The 19067-nt window shown below is 45.4% G+C and overlaps 1 protein-coding gene across 1 annotated transcript in view; it reads left to right on the top strand.

The window, feature by feature from the left end:
• Nucleotides 1-19067, top strand: part of bmpr2b (bone morphogenetic protein receptor, type II b (serine/threonine kinase)) — a 148873-nt gene that overhangs the window by 63200 nt on the left and 66606 nt on the right. The window contains exons 2-4 of the mRNA XM_031805443.1: nt 7976-8197; nt 9251-9427; nt 18840-19039. Of these exons, the coding sequence (XP_031661303.1) occupies nt 7976-8197; nt 9251-9427; nt 18840-19039 (599 nt within the window). The remainder of the gene's footprint in view (nt 1-7975; nt 8198-9250; nt 9428-18839; nt 19040-19067) is intronic.

Genomic DNA, 19067 nt, shown 5'->3' with positions numbered 1-19067 from the left:
CATCACCTGTGGATCTGTTGTAGTGGGTCCTGGTTGGCGGGCAAGGTGGAGGTGGTTCCCTGATTAGCCTCATGACGACATAAGTGCTACAGGGCTTGACCTGTCATTTACAGGGCTTGACCTGTCATTTACAGGGCTTGATCTGTCATTTACAGGGCTTGACCTGTCATTTACAGGGCTTGACCTGTCATTTACAGGGCTTGACCTGTCATTTACAGGGCTTGATCTGTCATTTACAGGGCTTGATCTGTCATTTACAGGGCTTGACCTGTCATTTACAGGGCTTGACCTGTCATTTACAGGACTTGACCTGTCATTTACAGGGCTTGACCTGTCATTTACAGGGCTTGATCTGTCATTTACAGGGCTTGATCTGTCATTTACAGGGCTTGACCTGTCATTTACAGGGCTTGAACTGTCATTTACAGGGCTTGATCTGTCATTTACAGGGCTTGACGATCACGAGTCATTTACAGGGCCTGACGATCACTTGTTCAGGCAGTAGGACAGAGTTGTGACTGGTTCAGACAGTAGGACAGATTTGTGACTAGTTCAGACAGTAGGACAGATTTGTGACTAGTTCAGACAGTAGGACAGATTTGTGACTAGTTCAGACAGTAGGACAGATATGTGACTAGTTCAGGCAGTAGGACAGATTTGTAACTTGTTCAGGCAGTAGGACAGATTTGTGACTAGTTCAGGCAGTAGGACAGATTTGTGACTTGTTCAGGCAGTAGGACAGATTTGTGACTTGTCCCAAAGCTCAAGTATCAGAATTGTATACTGCACTCTGTCTTTTGGCTTCTTTTCCTATTCCAACCTGTCTGAAAATACAACACTGCCCCTTTAAGACTCTCCTAGGAGGATGATTGGCCACCCCTTGGTAGCCTATAAAATAACAGAACACACATCTTACAGCAGAACAACCAGGAACACAGCAGTAGGCAGTCCCTCCTTTAACCTTACTGTGATACCTTACTGTGGTACCTTACTGTGGTACCTTACTGTGATACCTTACTGTGGTACCTTACTGTGGTACCTTACTGTGATACCTTACTGTGGTACCTTACTGTGATACCTTACTGTGGTACCTTACTGTGGTACCTTACTGTGGTACCTTACTGTGGTACTTTACTGTGGTACCTTACTGTGGTACCTTACTGTGATACCTTACTGTGGTACCTTACTGTGGTACCTTACTGTGATACCTTACTCTGCTACCTTACTGTGGTACCTTACTGTGGTACCTTACTGTGGTACCTTACTGTGATACCTTACTGTGGTACCTTACTGTGGTACCTTACTGTGGTACCTTACTGTGATACCTTACTGTGGTACCTTACTGTGTACCTTACTGTGGTACCTTACTGTGATACCTTACTGTGATACCTTACTGTGGTACCTTACTGTGATACCTTACTGTGATACCTTACTGTGGTACCTTACTGTGATACCTTACTGTGGTACCTTACTGTGGTACCTTACTGTGGTACCGCTGTGGTACCTTACTGTGGTACCTTACTGTGGTACCTTACTGTGTACCTTACTGTGATACCTTACTGTGGTACCTTACTGTGGTACCTTACTGTGGTACCTTACTGTGATACCTTACTGTGGTACCTTACTGTGATACCTTACTGTGATACCTTACTGTGGTACCTTACTGTGATACCTTACTGTGATACCTTACTGTGGTACCTTACTGTGGTACCTTACTGTGATACCTTACTGTGATACCTTACTGTGGTACCTTACTGTGATACCTTACTGTGGTACCTTACTGTGGTACCTTACTGTGGTACCTTACTGTGATACCTTACTGTGGTACCTTACTGTGGTACCTTACTGTGATACCTTACTGTGGTACCTTACTGTGGTACCTTACTCTGCTACCTTACTGTGGTACCTTACTGTGGTACCTTACTGTGATACCTTACTGTGGTACCTTAATGTGGTACCTTACTGTGGTACCTTACTGTGATACCTTACTGTGGTACCTTACTGTGGTACCTTACTGTGATACCTTACTGTGATACCTTACTGTGATACCTTACTGTGGTACCTTACTGTGGTACCTTACTGTGATACCTTACTGTGGTACCTTACTGTGGTACCTTACTGTGGTACCTTACTGTGATACCTTACTGTGGTACCTTACTGTGGTACCTTACTGTGATACCTTACTGTGGTACCTTACTGTGGTACCTTACTGTGATACCTTACTGTGGTACCTTACTGTGGTACCTTACTGTGATACCTTACTGTGGTACCTTACTGTGGTACCTTACTGTGATACCTTACTGTGGTACCTTACTGTGGTACCTTACTGTGGTACCTTACTGTGATACCTTGTACATAGACTGCTTACAGGGTAAGGAAACCTACGTAATTTTGTAATTTGGGTGAACTATCCCTTTAACATTAGATTTTAAACCTAACCTTAACCCTAAACACACTGCTAACCTAAACCTAACCTTAAACCCAACCCAACTGCTAACCTAAACCTAACCTTAAACCCAACCAAACTGCTAACCTAAACCAAACCTTAAACCCAACCAAACTGCTAACCTAAACCTAACCTTAAACCCAACCACACTGCTAACCTAAACCAAACCTTAAACCCAACCAAACTGCTAACCTAAACCTAACCTTAAACCCAACCACACTGCTAACCTAAACCTAACCTTAACCACACTGCTAACCTAAACCTGAAGCATGACTCATGACCTAGTCTTCTCTGCTCTGAGTCCTGACCTAGTCTTCTCTGTTCTGAGTAGTCCTGTGTTCTGACCTAGTCTTCTCTGCTCTGAGTCCTGACCTAGTCTTCTCTGATCTGAGTAGTCCTGTGTTCTGACCTAGTCTTCTCTGCTCTGAGTAGTCCTGTGTTCTGACCTAGTCTTCTCTGCTCTGAGTAGTCCCGTGTTCTGACCTAGTCTTCTCTGCTCTGAGTAGTCCTGTGTTCTGACCTAGTCTTCTCTGTTCTGAGTCCTGTGTTCTGACCTAGTCTTCTCTGTTCTGAGTAGTCCTGTGTTCTGACCTAGTCTTCTCTGTTCTGAGTAGTCCTGTGTTCTGACCTAGTCTTCTCTGCTCTGAGTAGTCCTGTGTTCTGACCTAGTCTTCTCTGTTCTGAGTCCTGTGTTCTGACCTAGTCTTCTCTGTTCTGAGTAGTCCTGTGCTCTGACCTAGTCTTCTCTGTTCTGGGTCCTGTGTTCTGACCTAGTCTTCTCTGCTCTGAGTCCTGACCTAGTCTTCTCTGATCTGAGTAGTCCTGTGTTCTGACCTAGTCTTCTCTGCTCTGAGTAGTCCCGTGTTCTGACCTAGTCTTCTCTGCTCTGAGTAGTCCTGTGTTCTGACCTAGTCTTCTCTGTTCTGAGTCCTGTGTTCTGACCTAGTCTTCTCTGTTCTGAGTAGTCCTGTGTTCTGACCTAGTCTTCTCTGCTCTGAGTAGTCCTGTGTTCTGACCTAGTCTTCTCTGTTCTGGGTCCTGTGTTCTGACCTAGTCTTCTCTGTTCTGAGTCCTGTGTTCTGACCTAGTCTTCTCTGTTCTGAGTAGTCCTGTGTTCTGACCTAGTCTTCTCTGTTCTGAGTAGTCCTGTGTTCTGACCTAGTCTTCTCTGTTCTGAGTAGTCCTGTGTTCTGACCTAGTCTTCTCTGCTCTGAGTAGTCCTGTGTTCTGACCTAGTCTTCTCTGTTCTGAGTCCTGTGTTCTGACCTAGTCTTCTCTGCTCTGAGTAGTCCTGTGTTCTGACCTAGTCTTCTCTGCTCTGAGTAGTCCTGTGTTCTGACCTAGTCTTCTCTGTTCTGAGTAGTCCTGTGTTCTGACCTAGTCTTCTCTGTTCTGAGTAGTCCCGTGTTCTGACCTAGTCTTCTCTGCTCTGAGTAGTCCTGTGTTCTGACCTAGTCTTCTCTGTTCTGAGTCCTGTGTTCTGACCTAGTCTTCTCTGCTCTGAGTAGTCCTGTGTTCTGACCTAGTCTTCTCTGTTCTGAGTAGTCCTGTGTTCTGACCTAGTCTTCTCTGATCTGAGTAGTCCTGTGTTCTGACCTAGTCTTCTCTGCTCTGAGTAGTCCTGTGTTCTGACCTAGTCTTCTCTGCTCTGAGTAGTCCTGTGTTCTGACCTAGTCTTCTCTGCTCTGAGTAGTCCTGTGTTCTGACCTAGTCTTCTCTGTTCTGAGTAGTCCTGTGTTCTGACCTAGTCTTCTCTGTTCTGAGTAGTCCCGTGTTCTGACCTAGTCTTCTCTGCTCTGAGTAGTCCTGTGTTCTGACCTAGTCTTCTCTGTTCTGAGTCCTGTGTTCTGACCTAGTCTTCTCTGCTCTGAGTAGTCCTGTGTTCTGACCTAGTCTTCTCTGTTCTGAGTAGTCCTGTGTTCTGACCTAGTCTTCTCTGATCTGAGTAGTCCTGTGTTCTGACCTAGTCTTCTCTGCTCTGAGTAGTCCTGTGTTCTGACCTAGTCTTCTCTGTTCTGAGTAGTCCTGTGTTCTGACCTAGTCTTCTCTGTTCTGAGTCCTGTGTTCTGACCTAGTCTTCTCTGTTCTGAGTAGTCCCGTGTTCTGACCTAGTCTTCTCTGTTCTGAGTCCCGTGTTCTGACCTAGTCTTCTCTGTTCTGAGTCCTGTGTTCTGACCTAGTCTTCTCTGTTCTGAGTAGTCCCGTGTTCTGACCTAGTCTTCTCTGTTCTGAGTCCTGTGTTCTGACCTAGTCTTCTCTGTTCTGAGTAGTCCCGTGTTCTGACCTAGTCTTCTCTGTTCTGAGTAGTCCCGTGTTCTGACCTAGTCTTCTCTGTTCTGAGTCCTGTGTTCTGACCTAGTCTTCTCTGTTCTGGGTCCTGACCTAGTCTTCTCTGTTCTGAGTAGTCCCGTGTTAACCTGCAGAAATATTCCCCTCCAGCCTGTAGAGTCCTTTTATAGTTTTGCAGGTTATTCTGAGGGAAGCCAGTCCCCACGATAACAGCATTATTGACATGGTAACTCTAGCAGGATAACATGGTAACTCTAGCAGGATAACATGGTAACTCTAGCAGGATAACATGGTAACTCTAGTAGGATAACATGGTAACTCTAGCAGGATAACATGGTAACTCTAGCAGGATAACATGGTAACTCTAGTAGGATAACATGGTAACTCTAGCAGGATAACATGGTAACTCTAGCAGGATAGCATGGTAACTCTAGCAGGATAACAGCATTATTGACATGGCAACTCTAACAGGATAACATGGTAACTCTAGCAGGATAACATGGTAACTCTAGCAGGATAACATGGTAACTCTAGTAGGATAACATGGTAACTCTAGCAGGATAACATGGTAACTCCAGCAGGATAACATGGTAACTCTAGTAGGATAACATGGTAACTCTAGCAGGACAACATGGTAACTCTAGCAGGATAACATGGTAACTCTAGCAGGATAGTAGCATTATTGACAATACAAGCTCTGTAATGGTGCGTGTTCACTTGCGTGACTAAGGGTGTGTGTACGGCAGGTGTAGAGTCTCCAGAACTCCTGCCCAGGTGTTCTGTTCTGTACTCTGCCGGCCGACCGACAGTCCCCCATGTGAATACCTGGTTACCTACAGTTCATCCCCCCATGTGAATACCTGATTACCTACAGTTCATCCCCCCATGTGAATACCTGATTACCTACAGTTCATCCCCCCATGTGAATACCTGGTTACCTACAGTTCATCCCCCCATGTGAATACCTGATTACCTACAGTTCATCCCCCCATGTGAATACCTGATTACCTACAGTTCATCCCCCCATGTGAATACCTGATTACCTACAGTTCATCCCCCCATGTGAATACCTGGTTACCTACAGTTCATCCCCCATGTGAATACCTGATTACCTACAGTTCATCCCCCCATGTGAATACCTGGTTACCTACAGTTCATCCCCCCATGTGAATACCTGGTTACCTACAGTTCATCCCCCCATGTGAATACCTGATTACCTACAGTTCATCCCCCCATGTGAATACCTGGTTACCTACAGTTCATCCCCCCCATGTGAATACCTGGTTACCTACAGTTCATCCCCCCATGTGAATACCTGATTACCTACAGTTCATCCCCCCATGTGAATACCTGGTTACCTACAGTTCATCCCCCCATGCGAATACCTGATTACCTACAGTTCATCCCCCCATGTGAATACCTGATTACCTACAGTTCATCCCCCCATGTGAATACCTGATTACCTACTGTTCATCCCCCCATGTGAATACCTGATTACCTACAGTTCATCCCCCCATGTGAATACCTGGTTACCTACAGTTCATCCCCCCATGTGAATACCTGGTTACCTACAGTTCATCCCCCCCATGTGAATACCTGGTTACCTACAGTTCATCCCCCCCATGTGAATACCTGGTTACCTACAGTTCATCCCCCCATGTGAATACCTGGTTACCTACAGTTCATCCCCCCCATGTGAATACCTGGTTACCTACAGTTCATCCCCCCATGTGAATACCTGGTTACCTACAGTTCATCCCCCCCATGTGAATACCTGGTTACCTACAGTTCATCCCCCCATGTGAATACCTGGTTACCTACAGTTCATCCCCCCATGTGAATACCTGGTTACCTACAGTTCATCCCCCCCATGTGAATACCTGGTTACCTACAGTTCATCCCCCCCATGTGAATACCTGGTTACCTACAGTTCATCCCCCCATGTGAATACCTGGTTACCTACAGTTCATCCCCCCCATGTGAATACCTGGTTACCTACAGTTCATCCCCCCATGTGAATACCTGGTTACCTACAGTTCATCCCCCCATGTGAATACCTGGTTACCTACAGTTCATCCCCCCCATGTGAATACCTGGTTACCTACAGTTCATCCCCCCATGTGAATACCTGATTACCTACTGTTCATCCCCCCATGTGAATACCTGATTACCTACAGTTCATCCCCCATGTGAATACCTGGTTACCTACAGTTCATCCCCCCATGTGAATACCTGATTACCTACTGTTCATCCCCCCATGTGAATACCTGATTACCTACTGTTCATCCCCCCATGTGAATACCTGATTACCTACAGTTCATCCCCCCATGTGAATACCTGGTTACCTACAGTTCATCCCCCCCATGTGAATACCTGGTTACCTACAGTTCATCCCCCCCATGTGAATACCTGGTTACCTACAGTTCATCCCCCCATGTGAATACCTGATTACCTACTGTTCATCCCCCCATGTGAATACCTGGTTACCTACAGTTCATCCCCCCATGTGAATACCTGGTTACCTACTGTTCATCCCCCCCATGTGAATACCTGATTACCTACAGTTCATCCCCCCCATGTGAATACCTGGTTACCTACAGTTCATCCCCCCATGTGAATACCTGGTTACCTACAGTTCATCCCCCCCATGTGAATACCTGGTTACCTACAGTTCATCCCCCCATGTGAATACCTGGTTACCTACAGTTCATCCCCCCCATGTGAATACCTGGTTACCTACAGTTCATCCCCCCCATGTGAATACCTGATTACCTACAGTTCATCCCCCCATGTGAATACCTGGTTACCTACAGTTCATCCCCCCCATGTGAATACCTGGTTACCTACAGTTCATCCCCCCATGTGAATACCTGGTTACCTACAGTTCATCCCCCCCATGTGAATACCTGATTACCTACTGTTCATCCCCCCATGTGAATACCTGATTACCTACAGTTCATCCCCCCATGTGAATACCTGATTACCTACAGTTCATCCCCCCCATGTGAATACCTGATTACCTACAGTTCATCCCCCCCATGTGAATACCCCCATCCAGACCCATGCTGCCTGCTGCTGAGTAGTTAACTAGATAAAGAAAAATAAAAGTTTTACCAAACCCGAAAAATCAATTTCCTTTTCTGTCTCAGAAGTGCAAATTATTTTCACTAACCTCTCCTCTCTCTCTCTCTCTCTCTCCCCTCTCCCTCTCCCTCTCTCCCCCCATCTCTCTCCACCTAGCTGCCCAGAGTGAGGAGCGTGAGTGTGCCTTCAATGACCAGCAGCAGCAGTATGAGGAGCAGCGTGTGGGAGCAGTGGGAGGAGCAGTGGGAGGAGCAGTGGGAGGAGCAGGAGACTGGCCTATGACCAGAGAGAATACTACTATACGCTGCAGTAAGGGCTCTCGATGCTATGGCCTGTGGGAGAAGACTAGAGACGGAGAGATACACCTGGTCAAACAGGGTACGTCTGCTCTCTCAATACACACACTCACTAGAGACCTTCAAACAGGGTACGTGTCTGTCCTGTCCGTCCTGTCTGTCCGTCCGTCCGTCCGTCTGTCTGTCTGTCTGGCTGTCTGGTGTTTGTTCTTCACTGGTTGCCATTTTCTTGTGGCAACAGGTCACAAATCTTGCTGCTGTGATGTCACACTGTGGTATTTCACCCAGTAGATATGAGAGTTTGTTTTCAAATTCTTTGTGGATCTCTGTAGTCTGAGGGAAATATGTATCTCTAATATGGTCATACATCTGGCAGGAGGTTAGGAAGTGCAGCTCAGTTTCCACCTCATTTTGTGGGCAGTGAGCACATAGCCTGTCTTCTCTTGAGAGCCATGTCTGCCTACGGCGGCCTTTCTCAATAGCAAGGCTATGCTCACTGAGTCTGTACATAGTTAAAGCTTTCCTTAAGTTTGGGTCCGTCACAGTGGTCAGGTTTTCTGACACTGTGTACTCTCTGTTTAGGGACAAATAGCATTCTAGTTGGCTCTGTTTTTTTGTTAATTCTTTCCAATGTGTCAAGTAATTACCTTTTTTGTTTTCTCATGATTTGGTTGGGTCTAATTGTGTTGCTGACCTGGGGCTCTGTAGGGTGTGTTTGTGTTTGTGAACAGAGCCCCAGGACCATGTTGCTTAGGGGACTCTTCTCCAGGTTCATCTCTCTGTAGGTGATGGCTTTGTTATGGAAGGTTTGGGAATCGCTTCCTTTTAGGTGGTTGTAGAATTGAATGGCTCTTTTCTGGATTTGTATCATTATTGGGTATCGGCCTAATTCTGCTCTTCATGCATTATTTGGTGTTTTACGTTGTACACAGGATATTTTTGCAGACTTCTGCATACGGTCTCAATTTGGTATTTGGCCCATTTTGTGAATTCTTGGTTGGTGTCTTTCTGTCACTCACTCACTCACTCACTCACTCACTCACTCTGACCCACACAGTGTTTATAATCAAAGGCAGAACACACAGTCACATCCTGTCCGCAGCAGTCTCTCATCCTCCTCTCTATCCTCCTCCAGGATGCTGGACTCACATCGGGGACCAGCAGGAGTGCCATGACGACCGTTGCGTGGTTACCACCACTCCGTCTCAGATCCAGAACGGGACGTATAGGTTCTGCTGCTGTAGCACCAACATGTGTAACGTCAACTTCACCGAGGACTTCCCCCCGCCCAGCCCCACCTCTGCACAGCTATGTAAGTTCCATAACCCCTGACAGTTAACCTCTAATCCCTGACCCTCCGCCCAGCCCCACCTCTGCACAGCTATGTAAGTACCATAACCCCTGACACTTAACCTCTAACCCCTGACCCTGCGCCCAGCCCCACCTCTGCACAGCTATGTAAGTACCATAACCCCTGACACTTAACCTCTAATCCCTGACCCTCTGCCCAGCCCCACCTCTGCACAGCTATGTAAGTACCATAACCCCTGACACTTAACCTCTAACCCCTGACCCTCCGCCCAGCCCCACCTCTGCACAGCTATGTAAGTACCATAACCCCTGACACTTAACCTCTAATCCCTGACCCTCTGCCCAGCCCCACCTCTGCACAGCTATGTAAGTACCATAACCCCTGACACTTAACCTTTAACCCCTGACCCTCCGCCCAGCCCCACCTCTGCACAGCTATGTAAGTACCATAACCCCTGACACTTAACCTCTAATCCCTGACCCTCTGCCCAGCCCCACCTCTGCACAGCTATGTAAGTACCATAACCCCTGACACTTAACCTCTAATCCCTGACCCTCTGCCCAGCCTCTCTGTAAAGCCATTCTGCTCAGCGAAAATGAGTATGATCATAACACTGTGACTAACTACTGAAACATTTGGCTCAGCGACAACAATCTTTACAGCCATTATAAAAGAACTGAGTGAGTATTAGGTCAAATAACAGCCGAAGGAAGAATAGAGAGCAATGTCTCACCATGTTACTGTGTCCTCTGTCTCATTGTTCTGATTACATCCTGTCTGTCTCTGTTACTATTTATAACCAAGACTGAGAGACTGTTATGTTGTTCTGATTAGCATGAGCTGTGTATTGTTCTGTTGACAATACATCAGCCTCTGACATCATGATTTGTATTGGTCTGTTTACAATACATCAGCCTCTGATTCCGCATATTTAGTGGGACTTCTTGGTTCAGGTGAGTATCCTAGCCAGGTAGAACTCATTGTGGAGGGCTGTGCTGGTTCTTTTCGGTGTGAGGCTCAGTGTGGTAGCTTTATGCTGGGTTTATATAGACCTACCCGGGGAGTCTGCTTAGCAGCACAATGCCCGTCTCCTTAGAGTTGCTGCAGAGAGAGAGAGAAAGCAGGAGAGACAGACGGGAGAGCCTGGAGGGTACTGGCGGCCTCCACACAGAACCTGGCTCCGCTTCTCTGTCACTCCCCAACAACACTAATGAGACACACCGCCTGATGGAGTCTAACAGAACAACACTACTGAGTAATAATGTCTGATGGAGTCTAACAGAACAACACTACTGAGACACACTGCCTGATGGTGTCTAACAGAACAACACTACTGAGTAATACTGTCTGATGGAGTCTAACAGAACAACACGACTGAGACACACTGCCTGATGGTGTCTAACAGAACAACACTACTGAGTAATACTGTCTGATGGAGTCTAACAGAACAACACTACTGAGTAATACTGCCTGATGGAGTCTAACAGAACAACACTACTGAGTAATACTGCCTGATGGAGTCTAACAGAACAACACTACTGAGTAATACTGTCTGATGGAGTCTAACAGAACAACACTACTGAGTAATACTGCCTGATGGAGTCTAACAGAACAACACTACTGAGTAATACTGTCTGATGGAGTCTAACAGAACAACACTACTGAGTAATACTGTCTGATGGAGTCTAACAGAACAACACTACTGAGTAATACTGTCTGATGGAGTCTAACAGAACAACACTACTGAGTAATACTGTCTGATGGAGTCTAACAGAACAACACTACTGAGTAATACTGTCTGATGGAGTCTAACAGAACAACACTACTGAGTAATACTGTCTGATGGAGTCTAACAGAACAACACTACTGAGTAATACTTCCCTTCCCCTCCCTTCCCTTCCCTTCCCTTCCCTTCCCTTCCCTTCCCTTCCCTTCCCTTCCCTTCCCTTCCCTTCCCTTCCTTCCCTTCCCTTCCCTTCCCTTCCCTTCCCTTCCCTTCCCTTCCCTTCCCTTCCCTTCCCTTCCCTTCCCTTCCCTTCCCTTCCCTTCCCTTCCCTTCCCTTCCCTTCCCTTCCCTTCCCTTCCCTTCCCTTCCCTTCCCTTCCCTTCCCTTCCCTTCCCTTCCCTTCCCTTCCCTCCCCTCCCCTCCCCTCCCCTTCCCTTCCCTCCCTTCCCTCTGGTCTAAAGTAGTGCACTATATAGGGAATAGGGCTCTGGTCTAAAGTAGTGCTCTATATAGGGAATAGGACTCTGGTCTAAAGTAGTGCACTCTATAGGGAATAGGGCTCTGGTCTAAAGTAGTGCTCTATATAGGGAATAGGGCTCTGGTCTAAAGTAGTGCACTCTATAGGGAATAGGGCTCTGGTCTAAAGTAGTGCTCTATATAGGGAATAGGACTCTGGTCTAAAGTAGTGCACTCTATAGGGAATAGGGCTCTGGTCTAAAGTAGTGCTCTATATAGGGAATAGGGCTCTGGTCTAAAGTAGTGCTCTATATAGGGAATAGGGCTCTGGTCTAAAGTAGTCCACTGTTCTCTCTGAGACATAAATATAGAATGACTGAATCACGTGTGTGTCACAAATGGCACCCTATTCCCTATATAATGCACTACATTTGATCTTCACCCTATTCCCTACATAGTGTACTATGGGTCCTGGTCTAAAGTAGTGCACTATATAGGGAATAGGGTTCCATTTGAGATGTAGTCTAAATCACCTGCTCTGCACAAAGCTACTGCCATTCACATTCATCATCCTATCTCTTCCCTCTCGTTTAATCTGCTGATTTTAACCATCGAGGAGGAGGAGAAGACACGTCTATTCCCCTGAAATGTGATGTTTGCCAATTAAAGGTAGTTTGTGTTCATGATAGGAGAGGACAGACAGAGACACACAGCCTGGCTGGCGGTCATTAGCTCAGTGACTTAATTCAGTAAGATATAAAGTAAGTCTGTATTATAATGATACATGAAAACGTACAGTAACAACATTAAACAGCATTAAACAGTTGTTTTACTAATAAGCTTACAACTAATAAATGCTACTGCTACAAGTACTAATTCAACTATGAAAACTAAGTACCTATAATAGATACAGGCCATTCAGAAAGTATTCAGACCCCTTTTCCACATTTTGTTACGTTACAGCCTTATTCTAAAACGGATTCAATAAAAAATAAAACATGTCCTCTTCAATCTACACACAAACGTCTGACCCACTGGGAATGTGATGAAAGAAATAAAAGCTGAAATAAATCATTCTCTCTACTATTATTCTGACATTTCACATTCTTAAAATAAAAGTGGTGATCCTAACTGACCTAAGACACGGAATGTTTACTAGGATTAAATGTCAGGAATGGTGAAAAACTGAGTTTAAATGTATTTGGCGAAAGGTGTATGTAAACTTCTGACTTCAACTCTATTAGCAACTTAATTTGAATCCCATTTGTACTATTTAACAATGAATCCTTTTTCCTGCTGTGATGAAAAACCTTCCTATAGATACAGGAGTAAAGAACATAACTTACATGTGGCTCAGTGTCAATAACACACATCCTTCCACTGTCTATCACGTCTTTGACAGCATCAATACTGGTCCCATATAGATGGCCTTTATATTCACCGTACTCCAGGAACCTAAGACAGACCAAAGATACTATAAACATCATGAACTGTATTACAACTATATTACAACCACTATGATAAACCCATGAAATACCCCCAATGGATTCTGTTTCATCTCTTATGAAATGACTGTTGATTCAGAAACAGGAAGTAAGGTCAATCCTGCCAGGTCGCAAGGTCAATCCTGCCATGTCGCAAAAGAGGTTTCTAACTCCAAAGGGTCATTTTGTTACGTTACAGCCTTATTCTAATCAAATCAAATCAAATGTATTTATAAAGCCCTTCGTACATCAGCTGATATCTCAAAGTGCTGTACAGAAACCCAGCCTAAAACCCCAAACAGCAAGCAATGCAGGTGTAGAAGCACGGTGGCTAGGAAAAACTCCCTAGAAAGGCCAACACTTAGGAAGAAACCTAGAGAGGAACCAGGCTATGAGGGGTGGCCAGTCCTCTTCTGGCTGTGCCAGGTGGAGATTATAACAGAACATGGCCAAGATGTTCAAATGTTCATAAATGACCAGCATGATCCAATAATAATAAGGCAGAACAGTTGAAACTGGAGCAGCAGCACGGCCAGGTGGACTGGGGACAGCAAGGAGTCATCATGTCAGGTAGTCCTGAGGCATGGTCCTAGGGCTCAGGTCCTCCAAGAGAGAGACAGAAAGAGAGAAAGAGAGAATTAGAGAACGCACACTTAAATTCACATAGGACACCGAATAGGACAGGAGAAGTACTCCAGATATAACAAACTGACCCCAGCCCCCCGACACATAAACTACTGCAGGATAAATACTGGAGGCTGAGACAGGAGGGGTCAGGAGACACACACTTCAAAAATTGATTAAATAAATAATATCAATTTACACACAATACCCCATAAAGAAAAAGCTAAACTGTTTTTTAGAAATGTTTGCAAATGTAATAAAAAATGTATAATAAAACCTTTGGTATTCAGACCCTTTGGTATTCAGACCCTTTGGTATTCAGACCCTTTGGTATTCAGACCCTTTGGTATTCAGACCCTTTGGTATTCAGACCCTTTGGTATTCAGACCCTTTGGTATTCAGACCCTTTGGTATTCAGACCCTTTGGTATTCAGACCCTTTGGTATTCAGACCCTTTGGTATTCAGACCCTTTGGTATTCAGACCCTTTGGTATTCAGACCCTTTGGTATTCAGACCCTTTGGTATTCAGACCCTTTGGTATTCAGACCCTTTGATATTCAGACCCTTTGGTATTCAGACCCTTTGGTATTCAGACCCTTTGGTATTCAGACCCTTTGGTATTCAGACCCTTTGGTATTCAGACCCTTTGGTATTCAGACCCTTTGGTATTCAGACCCTTTGGTATTCAGACCCTTTGGTATTCAGACCCTTTGGTATTCAGACCCTTTGGTATTCAGACCCTTTGGTATTCAGACCCTTTGGTATTCAGACCCTTTGGTATTCAGACCCTTTGGTATTCAGACCCTTTGGTATTCAGACCCTTTGGTATTCAGACCCTTTGGTATTCAGACCCTTTGATATTCAGACCCTTTGGTATTCAGACCCTTTGGTATTCAGACCCTTTGGTATTCAGACCCTTTGGTATTCAGACCCTTTGGTATTCAGACCCTTTGGTATTCAGACTTTGCTATGAGACTTGAAATTGAGCTCTGCTGCATCCTGTTTCCATTGAGCATCCTTGAGTTGTTTCTCCAACTTGACTGGTGTCCACCTCTGGTAAATTCAATTGATTGGACATGATTTGGAAAGACACCTGTCTATATAAGGTCCCACAGTTGACAGTGCATGTCAGAGCAAAAACCAAGCCATGAGGTCGAAGGAATTGTCTGTAGAGCTCTGAGACAGGCTTGTGTCGAGGCACAGAGCTGGGGAGGGGTACCAAAACATTTCTGCAGAATTGAAGGTCGCCAAAAACACAGTGGCCTCCATCATTCTTAAATGGAAGAAGTTTAGAACCAAAGTTTGAACCACCCCAGAACCACCTAGACTGTCAGCAGGCCGCCCGGCCAAATTGAGCAATCAGGGGGAGAAGGGCCTTGGTCAGAGAGATGACCAAGAACCCGTTGGTCACTCTGACAGAGCTCCAGAGTTCCTCTGTGGAGATGGGAGAACCTTCCAGAAGGACAACCATCTCTGCAGCACTCCACCAATTAGGCCTTTATGGTAGAGTGGCCAGATGGAAGCACTCAGTAAAAGGCTCATGACAGTCCACTTGAAGTTTGCGAAAAGGCACCTAAAGGACTCTGACCATGAGAAACCAGATTCTCTGGTCTGATGAAATCAAGATTGAACTCTTTGGCCTAAATGCCAAGGGTCATGTCTAGAGGAAACCTGGCACCATCCCTACGGTGAAGCATGGTGGTGGCAGTATAATGCTGAGGGGATGTTTTTCAGTGGCAGGGACTGGAAGACTAGTCAGGATCGAGTGAACGATAAACGGAGCAAAGTACAGAGATCCTGATGGAAACCTGCTCCAGAGCGCATAGGACCTCAGACTGGGGCAAAGGTTCACCTTCCAACAGGACAACGACCCTAAGCACACAACCAAGACAACGCAGGAGTGGCTTCGTGACAAGTCTCTGAATGTCCTTAAGTGGCCCAGCCTGAACTTAAACCTGATCGAACATCGGGCGGAAAGTGGTTAGTAACTAGTAACTGAAAGGTTGCAAGATCGAATCCCCGAGCTGACAAGGTAAAAATATGTCAATCTGCCCCTGAACAAGGCAGTTTACCCACTGTTCCTAGGCCGTCATTGAAAGTAAGAATTTGTTCTTAACTGACTTGCCTAGTTAAAGAAAGGTAAAATAAAACATCTCTGGAGAGACCTGAAAATAGCTGTGCAGTGACACTCCCCATCCATCCTCATGGAGCTTGAGAGGATCTGCAGAGAAGAATGGGAGGAACTCCCCAAATACAGGTGTGTCAAGCTTGTAAAGTCATACCCAAGAAGACACGAGGCTGTAATTGCTGCCAAAGGTGCTTCAACAAAGTACTGAGTAAAGGGTCTGAATACTTGTGTCAATATGATATTTCAGTTTTTTATTTTTAATACATTCCCCAAAATGTCTATAAATGTCCTTGGCTGAGGAGAACCTGCCAGAAGGACAACAGTTTCTACAGCATTTCATCAATCTGGGCTTCATGGGAGAGATGCCAGATAGAACCCACTCCTGAGAAAAAGGCACATGGCATAACGCCTGGAGTTAGCAAAAAGGCAAAAGACTCTGTCGTCTGATGAGACAAAAATGTAGCTATTTGGCCTGAAGGCAAAGCACAATGTCTGGAGTAAACCAGACTAAAATATAACTAACTCTTGGCTTGAATGCAAAGCGCAATGTCAGGAGGAAACCAGGCATAGCTCATCAAGGATAGGATTGAGGGGACAGGACCCAAATAGAGGCAAATCCTTAGACTTATAGATGACCTGGAGCCAGTGGGTTTGGCAATGAATATGGAGTGAGGGCCCGCCAACGAGTGCATACAGGTCGCGGTTGTGGGTAGTATATGGGGCTTTGGTGACAAAACGGATGGCACTGTGGTGGACTGCATCCAATTTGCTGAGTAGAGTATTGGAGGCTATTTTGTAAATGACATCGCCGAAGTCAAGGATCGGTAGGATAGTCAGTTCTACGAGGGTATGTTTGGCAGCATGAGTGAAGGATGCTTTGTTGTGAAATAGGAAGCTGATTCTAGATTTTAATTTTGGATTGGAGATGCTTAATGTGAGTCTGGAAGGAGAGTTTACAGTCTAACCAGACACCTAGGTATTTGTAGTTGTCCTCATATTCTAAGTCAGAATCGTCCAGAGTAGTGATGCTCGTCGAGCAGGAGGGTGTGGGCAGCAAACGGTTGAAGAGCATGCATTTAGTTTTACTTGCATTTAAGAGCAGTTGGAGGCCACGGAAGGAGAGTTGTATGACATTGAAGCTCGTCTGGAGGTTAGTTAACACAGTGTCCAAAGAAGGGCCAGAGGTATACAGAATTGTGTCGTCTGCGTAGAGGTGGATCAGAGAATCACCAGCAGCAAGAGCGACATCATTGATGTATACAGAGAAGAGAGTCGGCCCGAGAATTGAACCCTGTGGTACTCCCATAGAGACTGCCAGAGGTCCGGGCAACAGGCCCTCCGATTTGACACACTGAAATCTATCTGAGAAGTAGTTGGTGGTCCAGGTGAGGCAGTCATTTGAGAAGCTAAGTCTATTGAGTCTGCCGATAAGAATGCAATGGTTGACATATTTGAAAACCTTGGCCAGGTCGATGAAGACTCCTGCACTGTCTTTTATCGATGGCGGTTATGATATCGTTTAGGACCTTGAGAAACCAGATTGCATAGCGGAGAAGGTACGGTGGGATTCGAAATGGTCACTGATCTGTTTGTTAACTTGTCTTTAAAACGATTTTAGAAAGGTAGGGCAGGATGGATATACAGTTGAAGTTGGAAGTTTACATACACTTTGGTTGGAGTCAATAAAACCTTTTTTTTATCAACCACTACACAAATTTCTTGTTAACAAACTATAGTTTTTGCAAGTCGGTCAGAACATCTACTTTGGGGCCTCCCGGGTGGCGCAGTGGCCTCCGACACATTGGTGCGGCTGGCTTCCTGGTTGGATGCGCGCTGTGTTAAAGAAGGCTTGTTTTGGTTGTGTTTCTGATAGGTTAATTGACATAATTTGAGTCAATTGGAGCTGTACCTGTGGATGTATTTCAAGGGCTACCTTCAAACTCAGTGCCTCTTTGCATGACATCATGGGAAAATAAAAAGAAATCAGCCAAGACCTCAGTATAAAAATTGTAGATCTCCACAAGTCTGGTTCATCTTTGGGAGCAATTTCCAATTGCCTGAAGGTATCACGTTCATCTGTACAAACAATAGTACGCAAGTATAAACACCATGGGGCCACGCAGCCGTCATACCGCTCAGGAAGGAGACGCATTCTGTCTCCTAGAGATTAACGTACTTTGCGACAAGTGCAAATCAATCCCAGAACAACAGCAAAGGACCGTAGTAGGTAATTAACTCAATCTAAATGTGTTGACCGTAGTAGGTAATTAACTCAATCTAAATGTATTGACCGTATTAGGTAATTAACTAAATCTAAATGTGTTGACCGTAGTAGGTAATTAACTAAATCTAAATGTGTTGACCGTAGTAGTCAATACAATCATAAGACAAACAAAATTCGCCATTGATTCGTATTTCCTTGTAACGTTCTCAAACGGTCCAGGAATGGCCGTGTGCGGTGCGGTGCTGTGCACACATATGTCTACACTTTGCGTAGCTGTTAGCGATGATGCTAATGATAACCTGGTAGAGATGGAAAAGTTTTCCCCAAAACCTTGTCAATGAAAGGTTAACTACAAAGTAGCCTACCTGGCCGAATGAGATCAGGATTATTTGCATCAATCTAGTGGCCATTTGTTTTGGAAACTCACACGAGCGCTACAGAAGCGCATAGCTAGCCAAATAACGGTCTCTTGCTGGTTTGGAATTAAAGTGTAACTACACCCAATACTCTAAACGTGTTGTATTTTTCTCAGACCTCAAAAGTGGTCTCACGATGTGGTTTAAGCATTGTAGTGGACCAATTTTGTTGAAAAAAAAAGTAAAATTTTTAGAGCAAAAACCTGTTAAATTTGGGAAAAACAGAATCAGGCAAAAAAATCCACCAGATTTTATAGTGCCCTACAATACCTAACACTTACCCTCCGGCCCCTAACCTCTGACCCTGCTTGTGATGATGTCACCCACTAACCCTGTGATGTCATCATTCCCAGACCCACGGCCGCTGTACCGCGAGGAGACCATCGTGATCGCCCTGGCGTCTGTCTCCATAGTAGCGGTGCTGATCGTGGCGCTGTTCTTCGGGTACCGCATGCTGAGTGGAGACAGGAAACAGGGACTACACAACATGGACATGATGGAGGCCGCAGCCTCAGAACCCAGCCTCGACCTGGACAGCCTTAAACTACTAGAGGTGAGTAGTGGTGTTGTACTACTAAGGG

Source organism: Oncorhynchus kisutch, linkage group LG26 (assembly GCF_002021735.2).
Source record: "Oncorhynchus kisutch isolate 150728-3 linkage group LG26, Okis_V2, whole genome shotgun sequence".
NCBI lineage: Eukaryota > Metazoa > Chordata > Actinopteri > Salmoniformes > Salmonidae > Oncorhynchus > Oncorhynchus kisutch.
This window is presented reverse-complemented; position numbering and strand designations above follow the sequence as displayed.